The sequence below is a fragment of the Rhinichthys klamathensis genome, unplaced genomic scaffold (genome assembly GCF_029890125.1).
Source record: "Rhinichthys klamathensis goyatoka isolate OS25496 unplaced genomic scaffold, OSU_Roscu_1.1 h1tg000269l_1, whole genome shotgun sequence".
NCBI classification, from domain to species: domain Eukaryota; kingdom Metazoa; phylum Chordata; class Actinopteri; order Cypriniformes; family Leuciscidae; genus Rhinichthys; species Rhinichthys klamathensis.
In genome coordinates this window covers 1,625,537-1,646,160 of record NW_026606789.1, presented here as the reverse complement: position 1 = coordinate 1,646,160, position 20,624 = coordinate 1,625,537, and the positions used below count along the sequence as shown (strand labels likewise).

The 20,624-nt window shown below is 37.7% G+C and overlaps 2 protein-coding genes across 5 annotated transcripts in view; one reads left to right on the top strand and one right to left on the bottom strand.

The window, feature by feature from the left end:
* Positions 1 to 12,168, top strand: part of ptpn11b (protein tyrosine phosphatase non-receptor type 11b) — a 30,675-nt gene extending 18,507 nt beyond the window's left edge. For both annotated transcript variants that reach the window (XM_056267999.1, XM_056268000.1), the window contains exons 3-16: positions 3,891 to 4,085; positions 4,746 to 4,938; positions 5,033 to 5,149; positions 5,931 to 6,044; positions 6,410 to 6,506; positions 6,610 to 6,689; positions 6,819 to 6,974; positions 7,210 to 7,341; positions 7,550 to 7,704; positions 7,873 to 7,940; positions 8,026 to 8,177; positions 9,349 to 9,449; positions 9,767 to 9,881; positions 11,252 to 12,168. In XM_056267999.1, the coding sequence (XP_056123974.1) occupies positions 3,891 to 4,085; positions 4,746 to 4,938; positions 5,033 to 5,149; positions 5,931 to 6,044; positions 6,410 to 6,506; positions 6,610 to 6,689; positions 6,819 to 6,974; positions 7,210 to 7,341; positions 7,550 to 7,704; positions 7,873 to 7,940; positions 8,026 to 8,177; positions 9,349 to 9,449; positions 9,767 to 9,848 (1,642 nt within the window). In that variant the 3' untranslated portion in view covers positions 9,849 to 9,881; positions 11,252 to 12,168. The remainder of the gene's footprint in view (positions 1 to 3,890; positions 4,086 to 4,745; positions 4,939 to 5,032; positions 5,150 to 5,930; positions 6,045 to 6,409; positions 6,507 to 6,609; positions 6,690 to 6,818; positions 6,975 to 7,209; positions 7,342 to 7,549; positions 7,705 to 7,872; positions 7,941 to 8,025; positions 8,178 to 9,348; positions 9,450 to 9,766; positions 9,882 to 11,251) is intronic.
* A 2,703-nt stretch (positions 12,169 to 14,871) lies between these two features.
* On the bottom strand, positions 14,872 to 18,933 carry LOC130102099 (RING finger protein 223). Of its 3 annotated transcripts, XM_056267997.1 has the most exons (3): positions 18,651 to 18,933; positions 16,756 to 16,873; positions 14,872 to 15,817 (listed from the first exon to the last, which is right to left on the bottom strand). In XM_056267997.1, the coding sequence occupies exon 3, from the start codon at positions 15,771 to 15,773 to the stop codon at positions 15,120 to 15,122; it is 654 nt and encodes a 217-aa protein (XP_056123972.1). In that variant the 5' UTR covers positions 15,774 to 15,817; positions 16,756 to 16,873; positions 18,651 to 18,933; the 3' UTR covers positions 14,872 to 15,119. The 3 variants fall into 3 exon arrangements, with proteins under 3 accessions (XP_056123972.1, XP_056123971.1, XP_056123973.1); XM_056267996.1 differs by lacking the exon at positions 16,756 to 16,873 and having other exon boundaries at positions 18,651 to 18,932; XM_056267998.1 differs by lacking the exons at positions 16,756 to 16,873; positions 18,651 to 18,933 and adding an exon at positions 16,715 to 16,748.
* Between the last annotated feature and the right edge of the window lie 1,691 nt (positions 18,934 to 20,624).

Below are 20,624 nucleotides of genomic sequence, written 5' to 3'. Positions count from 1 at the left end.
TATCAGGAGCAGAAAACAGGAAGTGACCCTCTAAAACTGTTTTCACATTCACAGAGCATAGTTTGATGTTTTACTTTTGGGTTAAAGTTTCACTATGACTTCTACTCTAGTAACGATCAATCCAGACCCAGTGTGAAGAAAATGAAGTGAAAATGAAGTGAACATCTATTTTATAGTATCGTTTTGTGTAACCTGAGGCCGACTTGTAGAAGATTGTTCCCCAGCCAAATGTTTATTTCACAATCGACTGGTGGCAAATGCATAGTCTAAACATAATTTAGACAGTCTAATGAGTTGGACTGTTGTAAACAGAACTGTTCAACCCAATCGGACCACTTGCAAAGAAAAGGAATAGTTCACCCATAAAGGAAAATGATCCCATGATTTAAATGTACTTACCATCAAGCCATAAGTGTATATGACTTTCTTCTTTTAGCCAAATACAATCAGGGTTATATTAAATGAATATCCTGGCTCTTCCCAGCTATGTAATGGCATTGAATAGCGCCCAAGTTTTTAAAGCTCCAAAAACCGCATCCATCCATCTATCATATAATCCATACGACTTTAGTGGGTTAATAAATGCTTTCCAAAGGGAAGCGATTCGTTTTTGTAAGAAAACTTTATAAACTATAATCACTGGCTTCCAGCAACGGTCGTACGGGTGTTCACGAGAGAGTCGAGTTCCGGTGAAAAAGGGTGACCTCTGACCTGACGTAGGACATAGTTCCTCTTCTCTTATATCGAAAATTTTCTTTAAAAGTTTTTGTTTTAGACTTTTAATTCAGCGTTTTGTTTTGCTCTATCCTCTGCGCTTCCGTGTTCGTCAATTCTCACCTAATGCCGAGTTCAGACTGCACGATTATAGCCCCGATTTTGGGTCACTGACAGGTTTTGAGAAATCGCCGACAAATGCCCGAAATCACAGGCAAATCGGTGCTCGTTCACGCGAGTGACAATCACGCAGTGTGAATGAGCAAAGACGCGATCTGAGAGAATCGCCGACGAGTCGCCGACGACCGTGAGATATTTGGCATGCTAAATATCTGGACCTGTCGGCGATTCACAATCCTGCTGTGTGAATGTGTTCTGACTGAAAACTACATCGCTGATGACCGACAGCCAATGAGAGAGCAAGATGCAGGGAGGAGGAGGAGGAGGAGTTACAGACCAGAATATCAGTATTTTAATAGATAGGCCTATATTTACAATTATATCAAACAGAAACAAAGCACAAACATTTGCATTACCAGCAGCAACAGCAGGACATTTGCAAAATTATTTATTTACCCCCAACTCTCTTTGCAAAACACAGTCCTTGCTCCCCTCGTCTTCCCAATCATTTCCTGCATAAACTGTTTATTTATTTATTTTTTCATTTTCGCTACAAATCAGTGCACAGACAATTTGTAGGCTATCATTTTTAATAACAAATTCAGTGTTGCGCGAGAACTCCGGTCTCACGCACGCGTGATCTTCCGTTATTTCCTATCACTTCTCGCGTTTGTTTGGTTGTAAAACAGTTTGCGGACCAGGCAGAAGTTGTCGGCGATTCTTTCTTTTGTAAAGTCATGCAGTGTGAAACCTCCTGTCGCCGATCCATCGTGCAGTGTGAACACAGCAGCAACTGAATGTTACCCCAGATAGTCATGCAGTGTGAAAACAACAGTGACCCGATTATTTTGAAAATCGTGCAGTCTGAACTCGGCATAAGCTGACGCTAAGACTACTTCATGTCGTGTCAGAGGTCACCCTTGCCATAACACTTTGCCACACATCCCAATGGCAGGTGGATTGAGAAAATGTACATGGCATAAATATTCCAGCTGTATTATTTATTAAAATAGTATTGTTTTATAAATAAAAAATTCCTTTGACAATGGGAATGTATTTAATTTATTGATTGATTTATTGATTGATTTATTAAAGACAAGGTCCACTAATATGAAGACAAATGTATTTGAAGAATGACATGATTGTGTTTATTTCATTTTTAATTTTGTTTAAAAATCGTCCACATAATGTGCCGCCACATGGAATTCTGGGAAAAACATATTATTTTAGGCACCCAACTTCTGTAAAGGGGCTCAATAGCAGTATTTTGTGTCTGTCTTGTTTTCTGCAGAGGCTGGCTTTAGCAGGAAAATCAATGATAAACTCATGCTCGAAGGTAAAATTAGTGAGCAGGGGTCTTTGAATCTGACTGTAGCCACAGCTCTGTCATTCTACTCTGACTCTGGACATGATAAAACCTCATGCAAATGATTGAATCACATTCACACATTCAGAACATTTGCATTTGAGTTAAAGGAATCTGACAGGGTGCTAGCAGTCTATCATCAAACAACCAATAAACATACCAGAAGAGCAGCACGTTGGCTGTTGCATTGTATATTTTGCAATTAGTGCACCTGATTCATGTGATACCAAAGGAAAATTAACATCGTGTCTCTGCATATTTGATGTTTATCAAGCTCAGAAGGTACATGAGCATGAGAAGTTTGAGATACTACATTAATACTGAGATAGAGTTGTGTTTCAGTATGTTTTGGGGGAAGTGTTTTCACATTACTTTCGTGTGTATATATATATTTTTTTATATATATATACATTTTTTACATTTGTTTTCTAATTATAAAATAATTTTATTTGTAGAATTATTATTATAAAAAAAAAACAATAGAAGTGTACAGTATGACTTCATTTAGACGTCCTTCGACGTAGGCAAACTTGTGATTGCATTAGAGCCACAGCGCAGAGATGCTCATCTGCTGTAGTCAGCAGCCATTAGCCCCTCACTGCTGAGACCGTGCTGCTCTGCCTCCTCTCTTACCTCCAGAATGCAATTACACTGTGCAGAGTGCAATTTCATGAGCCAGGCCAGGATAGAGCCATGGATGCCTAGAGAAAGCCAGAGAAATTAAATGGGAGAGGAATCGAGGTCTCATATTAGATTGGTTTCTGTCTTTTGTTTGATTTTTGTTTTGTTTTTGTTGTAGTTATATATATGTTATGTGTGTGTGTGTGTGTGTGTTTGAGCTGAATTGCAATAGTTGTGATCCGCTCACGAAGCATAAGTTGTGGTTTTGCGCCTGAGCACAGCTGATTATATCTATGCAGGTGTTCCTCTCTACTTTTTCCATACTGTGCCATTTAAAGCTACTGTGCAGTTTTTGACAGTTTTGGTGAGAGTATACCTGAATTCTAATAAGAGTCATTTTCTATTTAGTATAGTCTGTTTAGAACTTTGGTTGCTCTAAAACACTTTGTCCCTCATTTTAACTTCTGAACTTTCATAATGTTTTTTTTTTTTGGTCTTTGTATTTATGAAACTGTGTTTCTTTTATTACTACTGTATTTAATTAAAAAGTTGCATATTAAGATTTTCATTACAGAAGATCATAAGATTAATTATGAATCGTGATTATTTATTTTAACCTTTTGACAAGCAAATAAAAGTAAAAGAGCGTGCTTGCACACCCAGAAAAATCCTACGAAATCATAAATCCTTTTTAGAGAACAGGTTTGGATTTATATTAAAGATTGATTTCTTAAAATAAATTACAATAAGAATAAGCTGCATATCTTACAGCTAAAATGTAATTTTATGATGACTATAAGTTCGTAAAGCTTTTGCTGGAAAATGTGAAGATTTGCACTGAATATTTTTAGACTATTACTAATTCACTCTCGCTATTTTGGAAAAAAGAGATTACTGTACCTTTGTAAGATATTTACGTCAGCATTTACCCTGGTTTAAAGTGTCAGTTTTCAGTGCCAACCTCCTAACTGTTATCTGTCTTTTCCATCTTTTCCATCCTGTCTGTCATCCCTCATATCCCCACCCCCTGCATTTTCCCTGTTGTGTCCCATCTGTTTGTTCTGGGCAGGAGGAACGATGAGGTCACCCATATTAAAATCCAGAACTCGGGGGACTATTATGACCTGTACGGAGGGGAGAAATTCGCCACTCTGGCTGAATTGGTCCAGTACTACACCGAGCAGCACGACCTCCTGCGGGAACGCAACGGAGATGTCATCGAGCTGAAATACCCCCTCAACTGCAAGGATCCCACATCTGAGAGGTACGGCAGCTCCAGATCTACCCGGAGCTCTTAGAGCTCGACGGTGGCATTAGTGTGGACAGAAGAAATCCTGCCCCCTAGTGTTCAAACCCTTTGAGGTCCAGTCTCATTTTAGAGTCTAGTGTACTTTTTAACTTCCTTCACCTGGGTTTGGTGTTTATACGCCGTCTGTATGGTGCAATGTCCTCTAGGTTGTGAAATCAAAGTGAAATATGTATATACATTAAACATTGTAGGTGAAAACATATTTGCATTCAAAGATTATATTTGGCTCGTTTTTTGTGGTTTTTCCAGCTTGTGAGCGAACGCCTCCCACACATATCCTCATATCATAACATCCCTCACAGTCTTTACATTCGCAAGCACATTTTCCGACCACAAAATATAGTCTGCACTATAGTTTCTATAGTGAAAGTTGGAAATGTGCACGGTTTTGCGGGTGACAATTAAAAAGTAGGCGTTTTTATGTGTGGAGGCAAACATTAATAATCCATTATATTACAATGAGAAGGTTTGTATATGAAATTGCAGAAAACATGTGTTTACTGTTTACATTATTATTTTTTTTTTTTTAAATGTATTTTTCAGAAACACATAATCCATTTTGGAGGTACATTATGTGTATTTCTGTGCTTCATTGTTGTGTTTTGCATGTCTCAGGTGGTATCATGGGCATCTTTCGGGGAGAGATGCTGAAAAGCTCCTCACGGAGAAGGGTAAATCCGGCAGCTTCCTGGTGAGAGAGAGTCAGAGTAAACCGGGAGACTTTGTGCTTTCCGTCCTCACTAATGAAGAAAAGCATGAAAACGTAGACCGCAAGACTAAAGTCACCCATGTCATGATCCGTTATCAGGTAAAAATGCAGTAAAAACTTCACAATTTTCTCAAGAAAATAAAAATCTGTATTTCTTTTAAAGAGAGGCTGGTTTGTCTGTTCTCTTTACCAGGATGGGAAATATGATGTAGGAGGAGGGGAGAGGTTTGACACTTTAGCAGATTTAGTGGAGCATTATAAGAAAAACCCCATGGTGGAGAAGAGTGGAATTGTTGTGCACCTTAAACAGGTGAGTAAATTAAACCAAGCCTGAAAGGAAAAAGAAAAAGAACAATTATATTACAAATGCAAACCAAGGACATAAAATAAAATACAATACCGTTCAAAAGATTTTTATTCAGCAAGGATGCATTAAATTGTTTAAAAGTGACAGTGAAGACATGTATAATGTTATATAAATTATAACGTTACAAAAGATTTCTATTTTAAATACATGTTTTAACTTTCTATTTATCAAAGAATCCTGAATTATTATTTTTTTTTATCATGGTTTCCACAAAAGTATTAAGCAGCATGACATTGATTTTTAACATTGTTAATAATAAGAAAAGTTTCTTGAGCTGCAAATCAGCATATTAGAATGATTTCTGAAGGATCACGTGACACTGAAGACTGGAGTAATGATGCTGGACATTCAGCTTTACCATCACAGGAATACATTACATTTAAAAAAAGAAAAAAATATATATACAATTTTAATATTTCACAAATTTACTGTATTTTTTATCAAATAAATGCATTAGATACTTTTTTCAAAAGCATTAAAACCCTACCTACCCCAAACTTTTAAACGGTAGTGTAAATTCATACTGGATTGTTTGTATACTGTATCATTTGACACATAACAAACCAAATTTCTTTATTAACATTTTGTTTTAAAATATTTAGCTGTTTGTGCTGTATTTCTTTTAATTAAATGCCACTGTTTTATCCATCATAATTACATTTAAGGTACATTTCGTCTTTTATATATATTTATATATATTTTGTTCTTTCTTTATATGTTCAAGCCATTTAATGCCACAAGGATAAATGCAGCAAACATTGAAAACCGGGTACGGGAATTAAATAAAGTAGCTGACAACTCAGAGAAACCCAAGCAAGGCTTCTGGGAAGAATTTGAGGTATTTCTGTCCATATTCATTTGTCTACTCATATTTTCTGTTCATCATAGGATGTGGTGATTCAGTCCAGGTTTTGTTTGAGAGAACAGACAGCGTACTTTCCGCTGTAATACACTCATTAAACCTCAGAGGACTGTTTGATATGAGAGCTGTTTATAGAAAGACTCTCTGCTTGCTGACCTCTTAAACTGCAGTTCCTGTTTGGCGGTAACTGTCCAGATAAATGGGACATTCCTGCAGGGGGTGCTGACTTAACATAACATCTCATTACACTGCAAAGTTGGAATGAATGCTTTTCAAGGGTCCATTGCTCGAAGCCACATTTCATCCCAGCTTTCTTTATCTTGTCCCCTGTTGTTCTGTAGGTTTTACAGCAGCAAGAATGTAAACTCCTTTACCCCCGGAAAGAGGGGCAGAGACCAGAAAATAAAAACAAGAACAGATATAAGAACATACTACCATGTGAGTAAAGGTGTTTTTCAGGTTTCATAATGGACAGACACATTTCATAATTCAATGATAGAGCAAGCGTTAGACTCTTTGATGGTCATTTTCTCTGTTGCAGTTGACACCACTCGAGTGCAGATCAAGGAAGTGGATTCTGATGCGCTAGGCTCCGATTACATCAATGCTAACTATATCCGAGTAAGCCGGTTCACTCATAATGCTTGCATGTCAATATTAATGTCAAGCTTTTTCTGGGTTCCTGGAACTGTGATCAATATTTTGCATGTCCTTTATCATTCTGAGTGTTGTCCTCATTGATTTTTTTAGAGCATGAATGAAGAAGGTTGTCATATGGATGAAGGTAAAGTGTTCATCGCCACTCAGGGTTGCCTTCAGAACACCGTCCTAGACTTCTGGAAAATGGTGTATCAGGAAAACACTCATGTTATTGTCATGACAACCAAGGAGATGGAGAGAGGGCGGGTGAGATTCAGCCCTGGATGATGCAATGTTTTGTAGGAGTTGAGATCACACAATTTCCTCTGAAATGATATAAAATGTACACAGTTAATCATGACTACTACATGTTTAAAAAATGCTTAATTTGAGAACTTTAGTAATCCATTTTAAAATATTTTCATTTAAAAACATCACTAATGCAACGAAATGTGCAACATGGATTATATTTTGAAACTGAAAACTTAAATTCTATCTATAGAATAAGTGTGTGCGGTACTGGCCGGACTTAAATTCAACAAAGGAGTTTGGGAAGGTGTGTGTGAAGAACATTGAGGAACACACAGCTCAGGACTACATACGGCGAGAGCTTGAAGTCACACGTCTAGACAGGGTAAGAGCACCGTGATGACAGTTGAGATGACGGTACCAGAGGGCAGGCATGACTTTTGACCTTTTTGTTTACAGTAGCAACCTAGAGAGAACCTTCTAACTTACTTTGGTGACTTTAAACATGTATTATGTTACATTTTTGTTGTCTTTTTTTCTTCATTTTCTTTGATAATAATTTCATGTAATTTTTGTTCATCTATGGTTTATAGAGAGAGCCCCCCAGGTGTGTCTGGCACTATCAGTACCTGAGCTGGCCTGATCACGGTGTTCCTAATGAACCAGGAGGAGTCTTGAGCTTCCTGGAGCAAGTGAACAGAACCCAGAGCGCCATTCCAGAGAGTGGACCGATAGTGGTTCACTGCAGGTACTGCACCCTAACTCAGCTCCACAAGATCAACTCATTATCTTGAGTAATGTAGTCTTAAGAGTGTTATAATGATAAAGAATTACTGTACTGAATTGCTTGTATTATTTATTTGAAAATACAAGGTTTTCCCTCATTGTGTACTTCCATTTGTCACTGTCATTCTAGTGCAGGGATTGGAAGAACAGGCACAATTATTGTGATTGACATCCTTATCGACATCATAAACAGACAAGGTAACGGTTTCATACAAAATGATCTCTGTTATGAATTGTATGCCTCGTAATGATAAAATATAACACAACTGAACGAACTGTTCAGGTTTGGACTGTGACATTGACATCCCAAAGACCATTCAGAGAGTGCGCCAGCAACGATCCGGTATGGTTCAGACCGAGGCCCAGTACAAGTTCATCTACATGGCTGTTCAGCAATACATTGACACCGCTCAGAAGAGACTGGAAGAGGAGCAGGTACTTGAACACTTCTTTGCAACTGATGCTACTGTGACATATTCACTGATGGAATGATTTCTTCTTTTGGGCCCTGATTACACCTGGTATTAAGATGCGTTTTGGTCGATCGGATCACAAGTGGACAACGCTAAATACAGGTGTAAACAGGGTCTAAAACGTTTTGATCTTGTCCACTTTCGACCACTTCAAGAGGTAGTCGAAAACGCATTTGACCGGATTGCTTTCCTAGTGTAAACGCTCATGTGGTCGAATGTGCTCACACAGCCGCAAAAGACCGCCTACTCTCACATTAAGGGAAGCGCGCTAGCCAGACAGGATTTAAACCTTGTCGGAGACCCAAGTTTGATTTGAAGACAAAAAAAAAACGTTCCAAGCACAATGTTCTCTCACCATTCCTGATTTCTAACACGCGCTCACAGTGTTCAGCGTGGTCTTGCGGCTGTCAGAGCAGAAACGAAAGCTGCTGCTCTCCGTATGTTGTTCTGTTGTCTGCGGGCGTGTTCATATGTAAATTGTGTGAGCCTATTTTGTCCAATGGATCGAAAGATCTGAAAACAGTCTTTTTTTAACTGTTAATGTATTATCAAAAGTAAATTTATATGAGGAGTTTGACTAAATATTGAATCTTTTTTGTGCTACTGAGACGAGTAAAGAGCGCTGTTGCAAAAATGTACTATAAACTACTGTTCAGTTAGAATTTTTGTTAATGTTTTTTTGGGGGGAACTCACCAAGGCTGTATATTGTATGTTTATTTGACCATTTCCTGTGATGATAAAGCTGAATGATCAGTATCATTACTCCAGTCTTCAGTGTCACATGATCCTTCAGAAATCATTCTAATATAATGATTTAGTGTTCAATTTCTGACTATTATCAATGTTGAAACTGTTTACTTAATATTTTATTAATGTGCTGCTTAATATTTTTGTGGAAACCATGATAAAAGTCCAACTTTGAAAGTTCAAAAGAACAACAGTGTATATCGTTATGAGTGTTATCCACACAATTGCCAAATCCAATAATAGCACATTATTTTGTGTTTTTATTTTTTTAAAGAAACTGAATGCATTAACATGTTAACTACAAAGAATTTAAATATTTGGCATCCCTTATTTTATCAAATTAAATGTGTGAGTTTGATATTCCTTGTTTTATTTACCTTTTTAGAGGAATAAAACGAAGGAGAGAGAATACTCTAACATCAAGTACCCACAGATGTCAAATGCCAGAGCCAAGCCAAACATGAGCTCGTCTCGCTCTTCATCTGTGTAAGTGCTGATTTCCTGTTTTGCACACAAACACACTATTTGAAATGAAGAAAAAAAATGGCCCACACAGTGTTGTTACTGGAAACCAGTTAAGTTTCTTTAGGTGAACTGTACTATCTCCCACACTTCCTCAATTCTAAAAGTATTTGTTCCTAAGTGAATAATTTTCCGTCAAAAGGGTTCTGACGCTGCTGTGAGTAAGTTGTTCTAGAACAATAAAAACAATATGCAACTTCAGCACATCAAATCATAAAATGTGTTTTTAACTGTCGTTCCTCTTTATTTTAGTAACACACGTCTTTTCAACTCTTCCACAGAATGAATGATGACTCCGGAGTGTATGAGAATTTGAACATCAAAAATCCAAAGGGCTCCACCAGCAGTAACACCAGGAGATAAGCCATGTGGGCTGCTGTCTCAGGGACTCTGGGAGTATGTTTTTCCACCCTCGCTCTCACAGTGTTACACATTGCTGCAGCCATGCTTATGTGTGAACACACACACACACACACACAGATATGAATGCACACACCTGCATCAAGGCTGTTGAAGTAGAGAGACGAGTAGGAGAAAGACAGTAAGGAACCAGTGGGGGTGGGAATTGTGTCTTTGTTGCAGCCCACCAGAATAAAAAGTATAATCTTACAGAATGGCAATGTTTGCCAAATGGCTTTGAAAATAACACCATACTTCAAAGAATATGCACAGCAACTGATATTTTCAAAGGTTAGCAACTGTACTTAGTATGCTTTCTAAATACCTACTGTATAAATGAATAAATATATAACATGAAATCTAAATAATAATAATAATATAATAAAATAACAGTAAAACAACACATTTTATTAAAAATAACAATAATCATTTCTTGTGTTTTTTTAAGATTTCTATTTAATATAAATGCTGTTCTTTCAAACTTTGATTGATTAAAATATATCATGGGTTCCGCAAAAATATATATAATTTAAAAAAAATTCTTAAGCACCAAATCGACATATTAGAATGATTTCTAAATGATCATGTGACATGCTGAAAATTCAGCTTTGCCATCACAGGATTACATTACATTTTAAAATATGTTCAAATAGAAAACAGTTATTTTAAATTGTAATAATTTTTCACATTATTCATGTTTTTACTGTATTTTTGTTTTGTTTTTGGTGAGCATAAGAGACTTTAAAAAAAAATCTTACCGACTTCTGAACGGTAGTGTATGTTGATTTACTTTTTATGACCGATGACTGTTGGTATTTCAATAAGTATTTATTTAATAGATTTTCACATTGGTCTTCTAAATCACATAATTCATAGGATTAGGAATGATGTATTATATTAAAGTTATCTATGACTTTGTTCACACTGACAGCCAAAATCCAAATGTAGACATATCTGACTGAAATCGGTTTATTTGTAGAGTTAACAATACAAACCGACCCAAGTCACATCCATATGTGGTTTGTTTCAGTTAAAAAAAAAAAAAATTCTCTAAATATGAATAGTGTTATGTTACATTACACAAATATTTTTTTTGTCTTTCAGAATGTGGCACATTTTACTCTAGATAAAGGGGGACCAAAATATTTAAAGTAGGGATGTGTCAATAAAATGTCTATTTTTCCTTTTTCACTTTCTACACTGACAGCTTGGCTCTCTCTCAGCCTTTGTAGAAGAAAGTCATTCGACATCCTGCTGACGCCTACATCATTACTATAGCAACCAATGTACTGTAGATACACCAGTGTGAAAGTAACACAACTGCTAAAACAATGCATCACTAAACGTTCTGGTCTTTTGCATTGCAGTTCCAGCAGAGGTGCTGTGTAGAAGCACCTGATCATGGAACGGTACTGGGGGGGGGACAAGCGGCGCCTACGCTGAGGTGACACCGTCAGCCGCTTGGCTGGAGATTCCACGACATCTCCAACAGCTCCTCTCTTCATTTCCTGACTGACTACGTCTGAGAAACTCACACTCCAAAACCAAGTGCCTGATTAGCAGCCGAAATTGTTCCGGCAAAGGACGTGTGACTTGGTGCTTTCGCTCCCCCCTTCTAGTCTAACAAGCCTACACTGCACTAAGCTACATGATGGTTTGATTATGTGTGAAATAAATTTGAAAATGAATATTTACACTCAGTGACATAACTTTGGATGAAGCTACGCTCTTTCCATGCTGTCTACGGCTGTTTCCAGACCTTGCTTTGTCTACTGGATGTCGTCTACTGTAACCAAAGAACTCTGATATATATCTCTCAGTTTCTCACAAGCAGTGGTCATTTGCGCTCTGCTGAGTGATACTCGCGGCACGGTGATGTAAGAAGAAGAGAACTACACCGTCTGGCCTAAAGAATCCCTCTTTTCTTTTCAGAGGATATGAGAGGTGATTGGTCAAAGTTCGACCAATGAATTGGATACGCTATGTAAGTAGGTGTTTTAAATGGACTGATTTGGTACAGTGTGGTTGAATCTATACAGTATGTGCCAATTAGCAGCCTGTACATCATATTTGTGAAAGCTTCTGCTTTAAAGCTGTTTTTATTGAGCATTACCTCCAGGCTAATGAACAGTCAGAGGGAGACACGTGCTACTGTCAATCAAAGGCTTATCAACCAATCAGGCTGCCTCTTCATCAGCGGGCTCCTCCTTCTATGCGTTGACTTTCTTGTTCTGAATGCATCAGGTGAGCCTTTATTAGATTAGTTTTGTTTTGTTTGTTTGTTTGTTAAAAATTGTTTTATTTGCAACTATGATTCCTTTAGAGCAGTTTTATCTTTTGTTGTGATATTTGTGAATGTGATCATGAAATCTAGGCCTGGCATTTTTGAATATAATGCATTTCTCTTATTATTTTTTTTCCACATTTTCCTCAGAGAAGACACATTAAGCTCTTTTATCACATATAAACAGGGTATGTGTGTATTTCGGTGTTATAAATAGCCCGATAAAGCTCTTTACTTCACAGTGGGTTGTGATTGCACTGAGGAGGCCTTTGAATGAAATAACGTAAAATGAAAAGCGTGATATTACTAAAGATCACATCAGGCCGAGCCGTTGACGTAAACTGGATTTCGGTGGAGACTTCAGCTAAAAATGAGGCAGGCCAGATGGCCCTCAGCTAAGATTAAAGAATAGATTTGTGTAGGACGAAAAAAGTAATTTAAAAGATGGCTGTAATCCAGACGTGGCTATTATTGGGTGAGGTCAGCAGTGATGTCATAAGATGTTATATATACACAGTACCGTTCAAAATTTTAAGGTCAGTAAGATTTTTTTTATTAGGTTACGAGCACCAATGGTGCAAGGACCCTATTGGAATTGCTCCGTTTAATTATTTTTTTATTTTAAAGAAATGAATACTCTTATTCAGCAAGGATGAGTTTCCACAACAGCACAAACGTTTTCAACATGGATGATATTAATAATAATAATGTTTCTTGAGCAGTTATTTCTGAAGGATCATGTGACACTGAAGACTGGAGTAGTGATGCTGAAAACTCAGCTTTGACATCACAAGAAATAAATTACATTTTAAAATATGTTCAAATAGAAAAGAGTTATTTAAATTGTAAGAATATCTCACATTTGATTATATAAATGCAGCATTGGTGAGCATAAGAGACTTCTTCTAAAAACATAAAAATGCCAGTGTGCATGTTGGCTTAGATAAAGCAGGACATGATGTATGTGATTAATCACAGCGTCTGACTGTGAAAGGTTACATGAGGGGATCTGTGATGTCATGAGCTGTAGAGATGCCATACGTGTTTGAGGGAGGCCAGGGTCTGCTTTTTTTTTGCACTTGGAAGGATAAAATGTTTGGGTTTTTTACTAGAGAACCAGTTTGTTAGACCTTCTGGGGAGTAAAAGCAATGTCACTGCATATGATAATCATTGTCCTTGGAATGACTGACTGATTGAATGAATTGTATGTGATTTATGCACCTGATCATGTGAGAGCAATGTGCTACTGGCATCTGAACGCTTGGAAGCTGTTCATTTGCTGTTAAGAGTTGTTTTATTTTTTAACATATTAAGACTTGAACTGCTGAAAGGTATAGTGTCCATGGCTGCCAGAATGTCCTTTTGTTCGGAGGTATATATAATGAATATCTGTTGATTTGACATCAGTGTAGTGTTTTGCGTTATATTTTTTTGGTCAATTATTTGTTGTAAATGATACATTTCACTTGTTTGGTAATACAGTGATGGAAATATTCAAAGCTGTTTAGCATATTGTTTTAGAATGATTTGTTAACATTTATTATTATTATTATTATTATACATAACATCAACAGTTATAAAACTCTCTGCTCGCTTTATAACAATTTTGAAGTTAAATTTACTTGAATACTATGTTGGTGGGTTGTTGTTGTTGTTGTTGTTTTTTTAATCTCAGTTGGTGATCAGTAGGTTTGATCTGAATCGTGTTGTGCTGACTGTCCTTGTGTGGTAAAGACTGTGTTCCCTCTTGCACTGGTTCAGCCTAAAATGCCTTTTGCCCTGGAAAATACAGCTGATGTATTGTCTTGCATCTCAAATGAGAATACAGGATTAGTTATTGAATAATAAAGCATACACTGGGAACTTTCAACTAGTTGTCTCGGACTCATTTCACCTTACAAACAGCTACTGGCCCATATATTATTTCCTTTCCTCTTTATAATTTCCTTCTCTCTTTAGGGTTTATTAATGAATAATAACATTTCGTTTCTCATAAAAGCACCTGGAAGAAGGAAGCTAATAATTCATCCCTACAAAACACAAACACGGTGGAGCAGTTTACACGGGTGTGGGTGTGACTGTGTTCACAGGACACGTCGCTGTAGGGCTTAGGTTTCAAACGGTTATTCTTTGAGGCGTGTTCGTTTAACCGTCCCAGAGCAGGAAGTGATAAATTAGGGCCACGTGAATCTGTTTGCTTTTTCTTTCTTTTGTCAGTGTTATCAGTGATATCATGTATATTGCACCTATTAACTTTGAAAAACATTCCATGACACCATTTCTTGAACTTCCTTGTGCCGTTTGCAGCTACAGTTATTTTTTCATTTTTTAAACAAAATACATTCCATGGATGGAATACAATGAAATAAAATATACAAATGTACAAGTAGAAAATATTCAGTTTCCTTTTCTTTGGATTAAGTTCACATTTTCCGTCGCTTGTTGAAGATTTGTGGGCAAAATCCAGTCTTTCAATAGAAATCCGTGCGAATGGGAGTTTTTCTGTGAGGGCGAAAGATTTCCTCATGCAGATTTCACTCGTGTTCATGTTGGTCACGTAATAGAATAGAAATAGAAAGCTGCTTGCTTGGTTTGAAAGTGACTTCTGTGTGAGCAGTGCTTCATGTATCGCTACAGGCTACACCACTGACAACAGACCTTTTTTCTTTACTCTCTTTTTCCTGTTGTTTTTAAAAAAAAATATCAATGTAGGCAGACATTTAGCCATCAGTCAGTTTTGTCATGCACTGGCTAAGCTTTGCCACTCGTTCACATGTTCTATAAGATATAATAATGATACTGATGCAGTTCCTCAGTCTTTACTGCAGCATTGCTGTTTGTTGTAACTCCTTTAGCACCCAACAGGCTTGGCAAGGACGTATGGAGGTAAACGGACACCAATCAACCTGGTTTTGCAAGTCCGACATCAATCTAGACATGTCTGTCTCACTTATGTTACTAATGTGAGTGTGGCAGTAGAAGCTGTAGTAGTAGGCATCTGCAGGTTATGGGACGAACACCGCACGGAGCCCGTCGTGACGATGCACTGCAAGGGCCACAAAACGATCCCCAGCAGCAACAACATGAGGAATATAAAGAGCAGCAAACGCTTCCAGTCCATCAACCGTTCCAGAAGCCCAAGTCGTGGTCGAGTTTGGGATGAAGAAGATATGCCACTTTGCCCACTGGCCCCAATATCGACGCAGATGCAGAACGCTGGCAGGCCTGGCATGTCTTTTGGCCGCTGGTAGCACAACATCTCCCCGTCCAGCCATACGGGCTCTTCCTGCTGCTGGTTGGCGGGCAGGCGACACAGCACCTCCTGGCTGGTGGTCAAAGCTGGAGGCCCCCTTTTTGGGATAGTAGTGGGGTGGCGGCAGAAGGGACAGGAGATTTTAGAGTTTTGAGGGTCCAAGGAGGTAGCCATGATGCGGGAAAGGCACTCAAGGCAGAAGGTGTGAGTGCAGTCCAGCTGTTTTGGCGTTTTGAAGACATTGTCATAGGTGTTGAAGCAGATGGAGCACTCGGGATGAGAGCTCACCTTCTCCAGGTCAGTTTCCAGCAGGACCCCCTGGGTGTGCCACACCACTGGGCTCGGCTCCATCTCACCGGAGTATGGTCTTCCACCTTCTTCCTTGTGCAGATTCACTAGAACAGGCGAGACAAACATTTAAAAGTCACCTCTAGGTTCATTGTATAGGCTTTAGAGCAAAACTAGGTCACAGCTTATGAAATAAACATTTACCAGCAGGTGATTTATGATGGTTTGTGTATGGACAACACTGAGAATATATTTGTATGGACATGACTGTGCAAACAGAAAGGGTACACAGAACAGGCCTGAGCAAGAAGACGGTTCAAAGTAAACATCATGCCTTTGTCTGACTCTTTGCCCTTTAACCGAATTAACTGTGACTTTGAGTTGGTCACCAGTTCTACAAAGTAAAGTTCTACTCGAGGGCTAGTTACTGTGCATACACTGTTATAAATAGTAGCGCATTGTTTTGCTGCCCACCTGCATTACCTTGTTTTATACCATATACGCTCACAAAAATAAAGGTTCTTCAGTGGTTCTTCCTTTTAATTGGGTTTTTTGAACTGTTATACAAATTTTAGGAGATTACCTGTCCTGATTTCCTTTGCTTTTTTTCCCAGATTTTTATAATGGTTTCTTGGTTGATAAACCAGTACATGGTGTTTTCTGAAGATATATACAATAAAAGGTTATTAAAACATTCTTCAAATTTGTTTTTTAGTCACTGTATACTTCTTTGGAGGTTAAAACGTTCTTAATGTTACATTTTATAGGTTCTTCAGATCAACATATTGTTTTGTGGGTTCTTTTAAAGCACCAGGCGATTTTCTGAAGAACAGAGAATATTTTTTTAGTTCAAGAATCAAGAATATTTTGTCACTAAATTAGGTTTTTTACATTTTATTACAAAAGTGCTTGGCTTTCTGAAGAATGAAATGTTTATAAAGTTCTGTGGCATTAAGCTGTAAAAAAGTGTTCTAATTATGATCTATTTTTAAGGGTGTACATACGTTAAGTAAAGGTCAAGACCACTTGAAATACCCATGCTTACAATGTTGGTAAGACACAGACTGCTTTGTTGTCCTTGTTTCTGCCAACGTCAGCAGCACTGTCCTTCAGAAACCCTTTCAGCGCACTAAGGCTCTCTAAAAGTCATCGCTCCACTGGGCCTGGCATTAGAAGATGAGAAGAATTTTATCAACAAGGTGACTACAGCTCACTACATTGTATAATACACAGAAGTATTTCTCAGAGCCCATCCTGAGCTAAATAACATGTGCATCTAATCTAGCCTCTCTTTTAAGTGGTTTTGTTCCTGCACAGGTTCAGGCAGGGGTTTGGTTGAGAGCAGATGGCCTGTTCACAAGCCCTTCAGCGCAGTCCCGTGCATGTGTGTGTGTGTGTTTCTTTCTCCATCCCTGCACTGCACAAAGCTCCTGTTTGTTCTCCATTATATTGGTGTGGCTTTGGCATTCCTGGAGAACAGGCCGGTGCCCAGGCAGCCAGTCTCTCAGCACTGTGAAAAACCCCCTCGGCTCTGAGCACCTGCGCTCCCAGTCCTTTCTATCTTCTTTCACGATCTACACCTCAACCTATAACTGTTTGACCGTCATTAGTGCACGAGTTCATCGTTACTCATTAACTCAACCGCCTCCATTATTCCCCGGGCAAAACACAGAAAGGGTTGACAATGTTCTTGACCTGATTCTCCGTCTGTGTGTGATGTTTGAACTTTCAGATGACACCCTCACATCGACAGACCCTCTGTTTGATAACACCAGCCATTAGGAAAGATAAGGAGGGGTTTGAAAGTAGCTCCACTAATTTGATTTTATGTCTAGGCTGCAGCCCAAGGACAAAGCTGCAGTTAGTTAACATTGCAAGCTAATGTCCAGATTATGTCCTTTTATCAGGGAAAGGTCATAAACAGTTTAAGTGAACCCCTATTTATACGCCTAGATTTTGGTCTTCCAGATTTTATTTACATAAATGGCTTCATTAGCATTCTGTCAGTTTATTCAATGTCCACGTCTTGTGTGCATGTCTTTGTTTATACAGCAAAGCTAAAAAAGCTAAAGCAAAACTAAATCTCAAATGCATTTTTTTATCTTGTCATCATTGTACCTTAAACAGACACAAACCGTAAACTAAATAGTATATATATATATATATATATATAAAATATTCAAACTATATTGATACCATATCAGTTTTTTTTTTTAACATGTATCTTTATTTGGCAATATCGGATATTTAATTGTTCATGTACATTTCCCCTATTTTTATATTTAGATTACCTTTGCCATTTCGCAATAATTTTTAATTAATCTTTAAAAATGCTAATAAATTAATAATTGTGACAGCTAAATTCACTTGTAGTATTTAAAACAATTTGATTATTTTAATGTACATTTTTTAGATTTAATTTCTAATCTGATTTTCAAATCGCACGCATATACTGTGTTTATATATATATATATATATATATATATATATATATATATATATATATATATATATATATATATAGTCTGGTTTTATAATTATCAGATTTTTTGTGTATTGTTATGCATGCACTGTACACTGTACAAGTTTTATTAGACCTCTGATAACAGTTCTCCACTTTGACTTGCAGTAACTAAACTACAGTTTAACTATCAGTTAATGAACTTTAGTCATGCACCCTATATTATTTTCAATCCAACTTCCTCTAAAACTCTTCAAATTTGAAATACCAGCCATACTTTATTCTCAATCCGATCTGGAGTTTGCTTTCAGATATTGCTAGATTATTAGTACTCCAGAGATTAGAATCACACAATAGGCAGTTAAAGTTAAGGTCTCTTTGGGTATTGGCTTTATGCTTCCATTTCCAAACGGCTGCCCCTCTCTGTATCAGCTGAAGCACCGCCACATGTGGCTGACAAACTTTGCACATGTTCTTACCTGTTCTGATGACTTGAGCTTTAGTGTTATCCCTGTTCCAGTGATTCCTCTTTTATCTTCTCATCACTTCGCCTCCCTAAGGACACAAATGCATTATCAGCTCTGGAGCTGTCAGCAATCCTCTTGATAATGCAATGTCCTCTTTTTAGGAGTCTGTTAAAAGTGGAGCTGAACGCAGGTGGGCTGTGCCGATGCCTGTCGAGCTCCTTCTCTGTGTCTCGTGTCCACTCTCACCTGCCTCAATTTATCCACTCTCTTTCAGCACTCGCTATGGAAATGACATTGATAGGGAGGAACAATAACACGGCCTTGAGGGAGTGCCAGAGACGGGGGAGGAGGAGTGCTGGGAAGAAGGAAAGCATATTCATAGTTTAAAATTTCTATTCTCTTTTTTTCTTTCTCTCTTGATCAGTCTTCCCCATTTCCCGTCATGTCACATTCTTTCACACATATATATTAATAGGTTTGTATTATTACTTCCTAGGATTTGGGGTAACCCAAAACTTACTAAACATTGAACATTTCAAGTAGACACTCTTAAATTAGCATTTTAGCTTCACACATGAGACCATAATCAGCAAACATGCTTCAGAAAGTGTGTCAATAACTTGGGCTGCTCACTAGAATGTATGAAGATACAGTTAGTTTTTCATGTCGGTCCAGTCAATGTGCGCACAAAAAAGCTACAATATCAGTGCCAAAGCGAACATTGTAGCCTTAGAAAAGGCTAACACACGAAGCCTAATAGTGTCTCATTTTTGTTTATGTTTAGTATCATTAATTCATTGCTAAGATAATCACATTCATGAATTAAGCTTGTATGAGCTTCTTTATTTGAGTCGTATTGTCTTTAAAATTCTCTCTCATGAATTCTTAACCGGATAGCATTAAACAGTGTCATTTACAGTAATTTGCCAAGACTGTTATAAGGAAGAGATGGAAACATTGCTAATGCATCATTAAATGGAGCTGTTTGCTGGTTTTATGACATTATAAGATGTTGAGAATACAGAGGTGTTTATAAGTTCTAGTTTCATGACTGTTGTAGTGTTGTAATGTTTAACTCTTTTTTCTAGTTTAGAGCCTAATAACATCTGGCAAAGGGACTACCAATGAAAACTAGCCTTCGGGCTAATTTGGGTACATTTACATTTAAGAATGTTAATTAATGTACACTTTCCCTTTTCTTTAAAAAAAAAAAATAAATAAAATACCTGCACATGCTGACCCTCTGGTTATAGAGTAGGCCTAGCACAAGCACAAATATCTCTCTATGGCAAAAAGGACTGGTTCAGTTCATGTTTAGTCTGAGATTCCACAGAATTTTGCTTAGAAAAGAAAAACTGGATGAGATAAAACAATACATTCAGTTTGCCCCATAGGAAACCAGGCAGTTAATGTGAGATGACAATGATAAAAACAATCACGTCACAAACATCTCTAAAAGAATAATCAATACAGTAATGTGCTCTTTAATGCGATTCAACCTGTACATGTAAACAGACAATGAAAACAAAGTACCTATAGTGAGCCAAACTGATGGTAATCTGTTGATCTAATATAACCTAATCCTCAATAGTCAATATCAAGTCCTCCACTTTCAGACGCTTGTCATTCCTCTGCATCTCATTCCGCAGGAATGTGGAGAATGCATGGCCGATACTTCTCTGAAGGTCTCACATGATCACACAACAATGCTTGCCCAATTACCTGTGAAACACTGATGGGGCTAAATAAAGGCTTTAACTGACTTCATATCAGTGATAAATGCAATGCTATCTCACGACCAATAGGCTTTATGCACAGCTTCACTACTTCCTGAACTTCAGCCAGCCCTTTGTTTCCTGTCTGTCATTATTGGACAAACTGATTAGTCCAGGTGTGCCTGATTATTGTTACTGAGGCCAGGCACACCTGAATTAATCAGTTTGTCCAATAATGACAGACAGGAAACAAAGGGCTGGCTGAAGTTCA

Bases quoted from the DNA above. Each gene is read 5' to 3' on its own strand.
- LOC130102099 (XM_056267997.1), bottom strand. From the start codon at position 15,773: ATGGAGCCGAGCCCAGTGGTGTGGCACACCCAGGGGGTCCTGCTGGAA.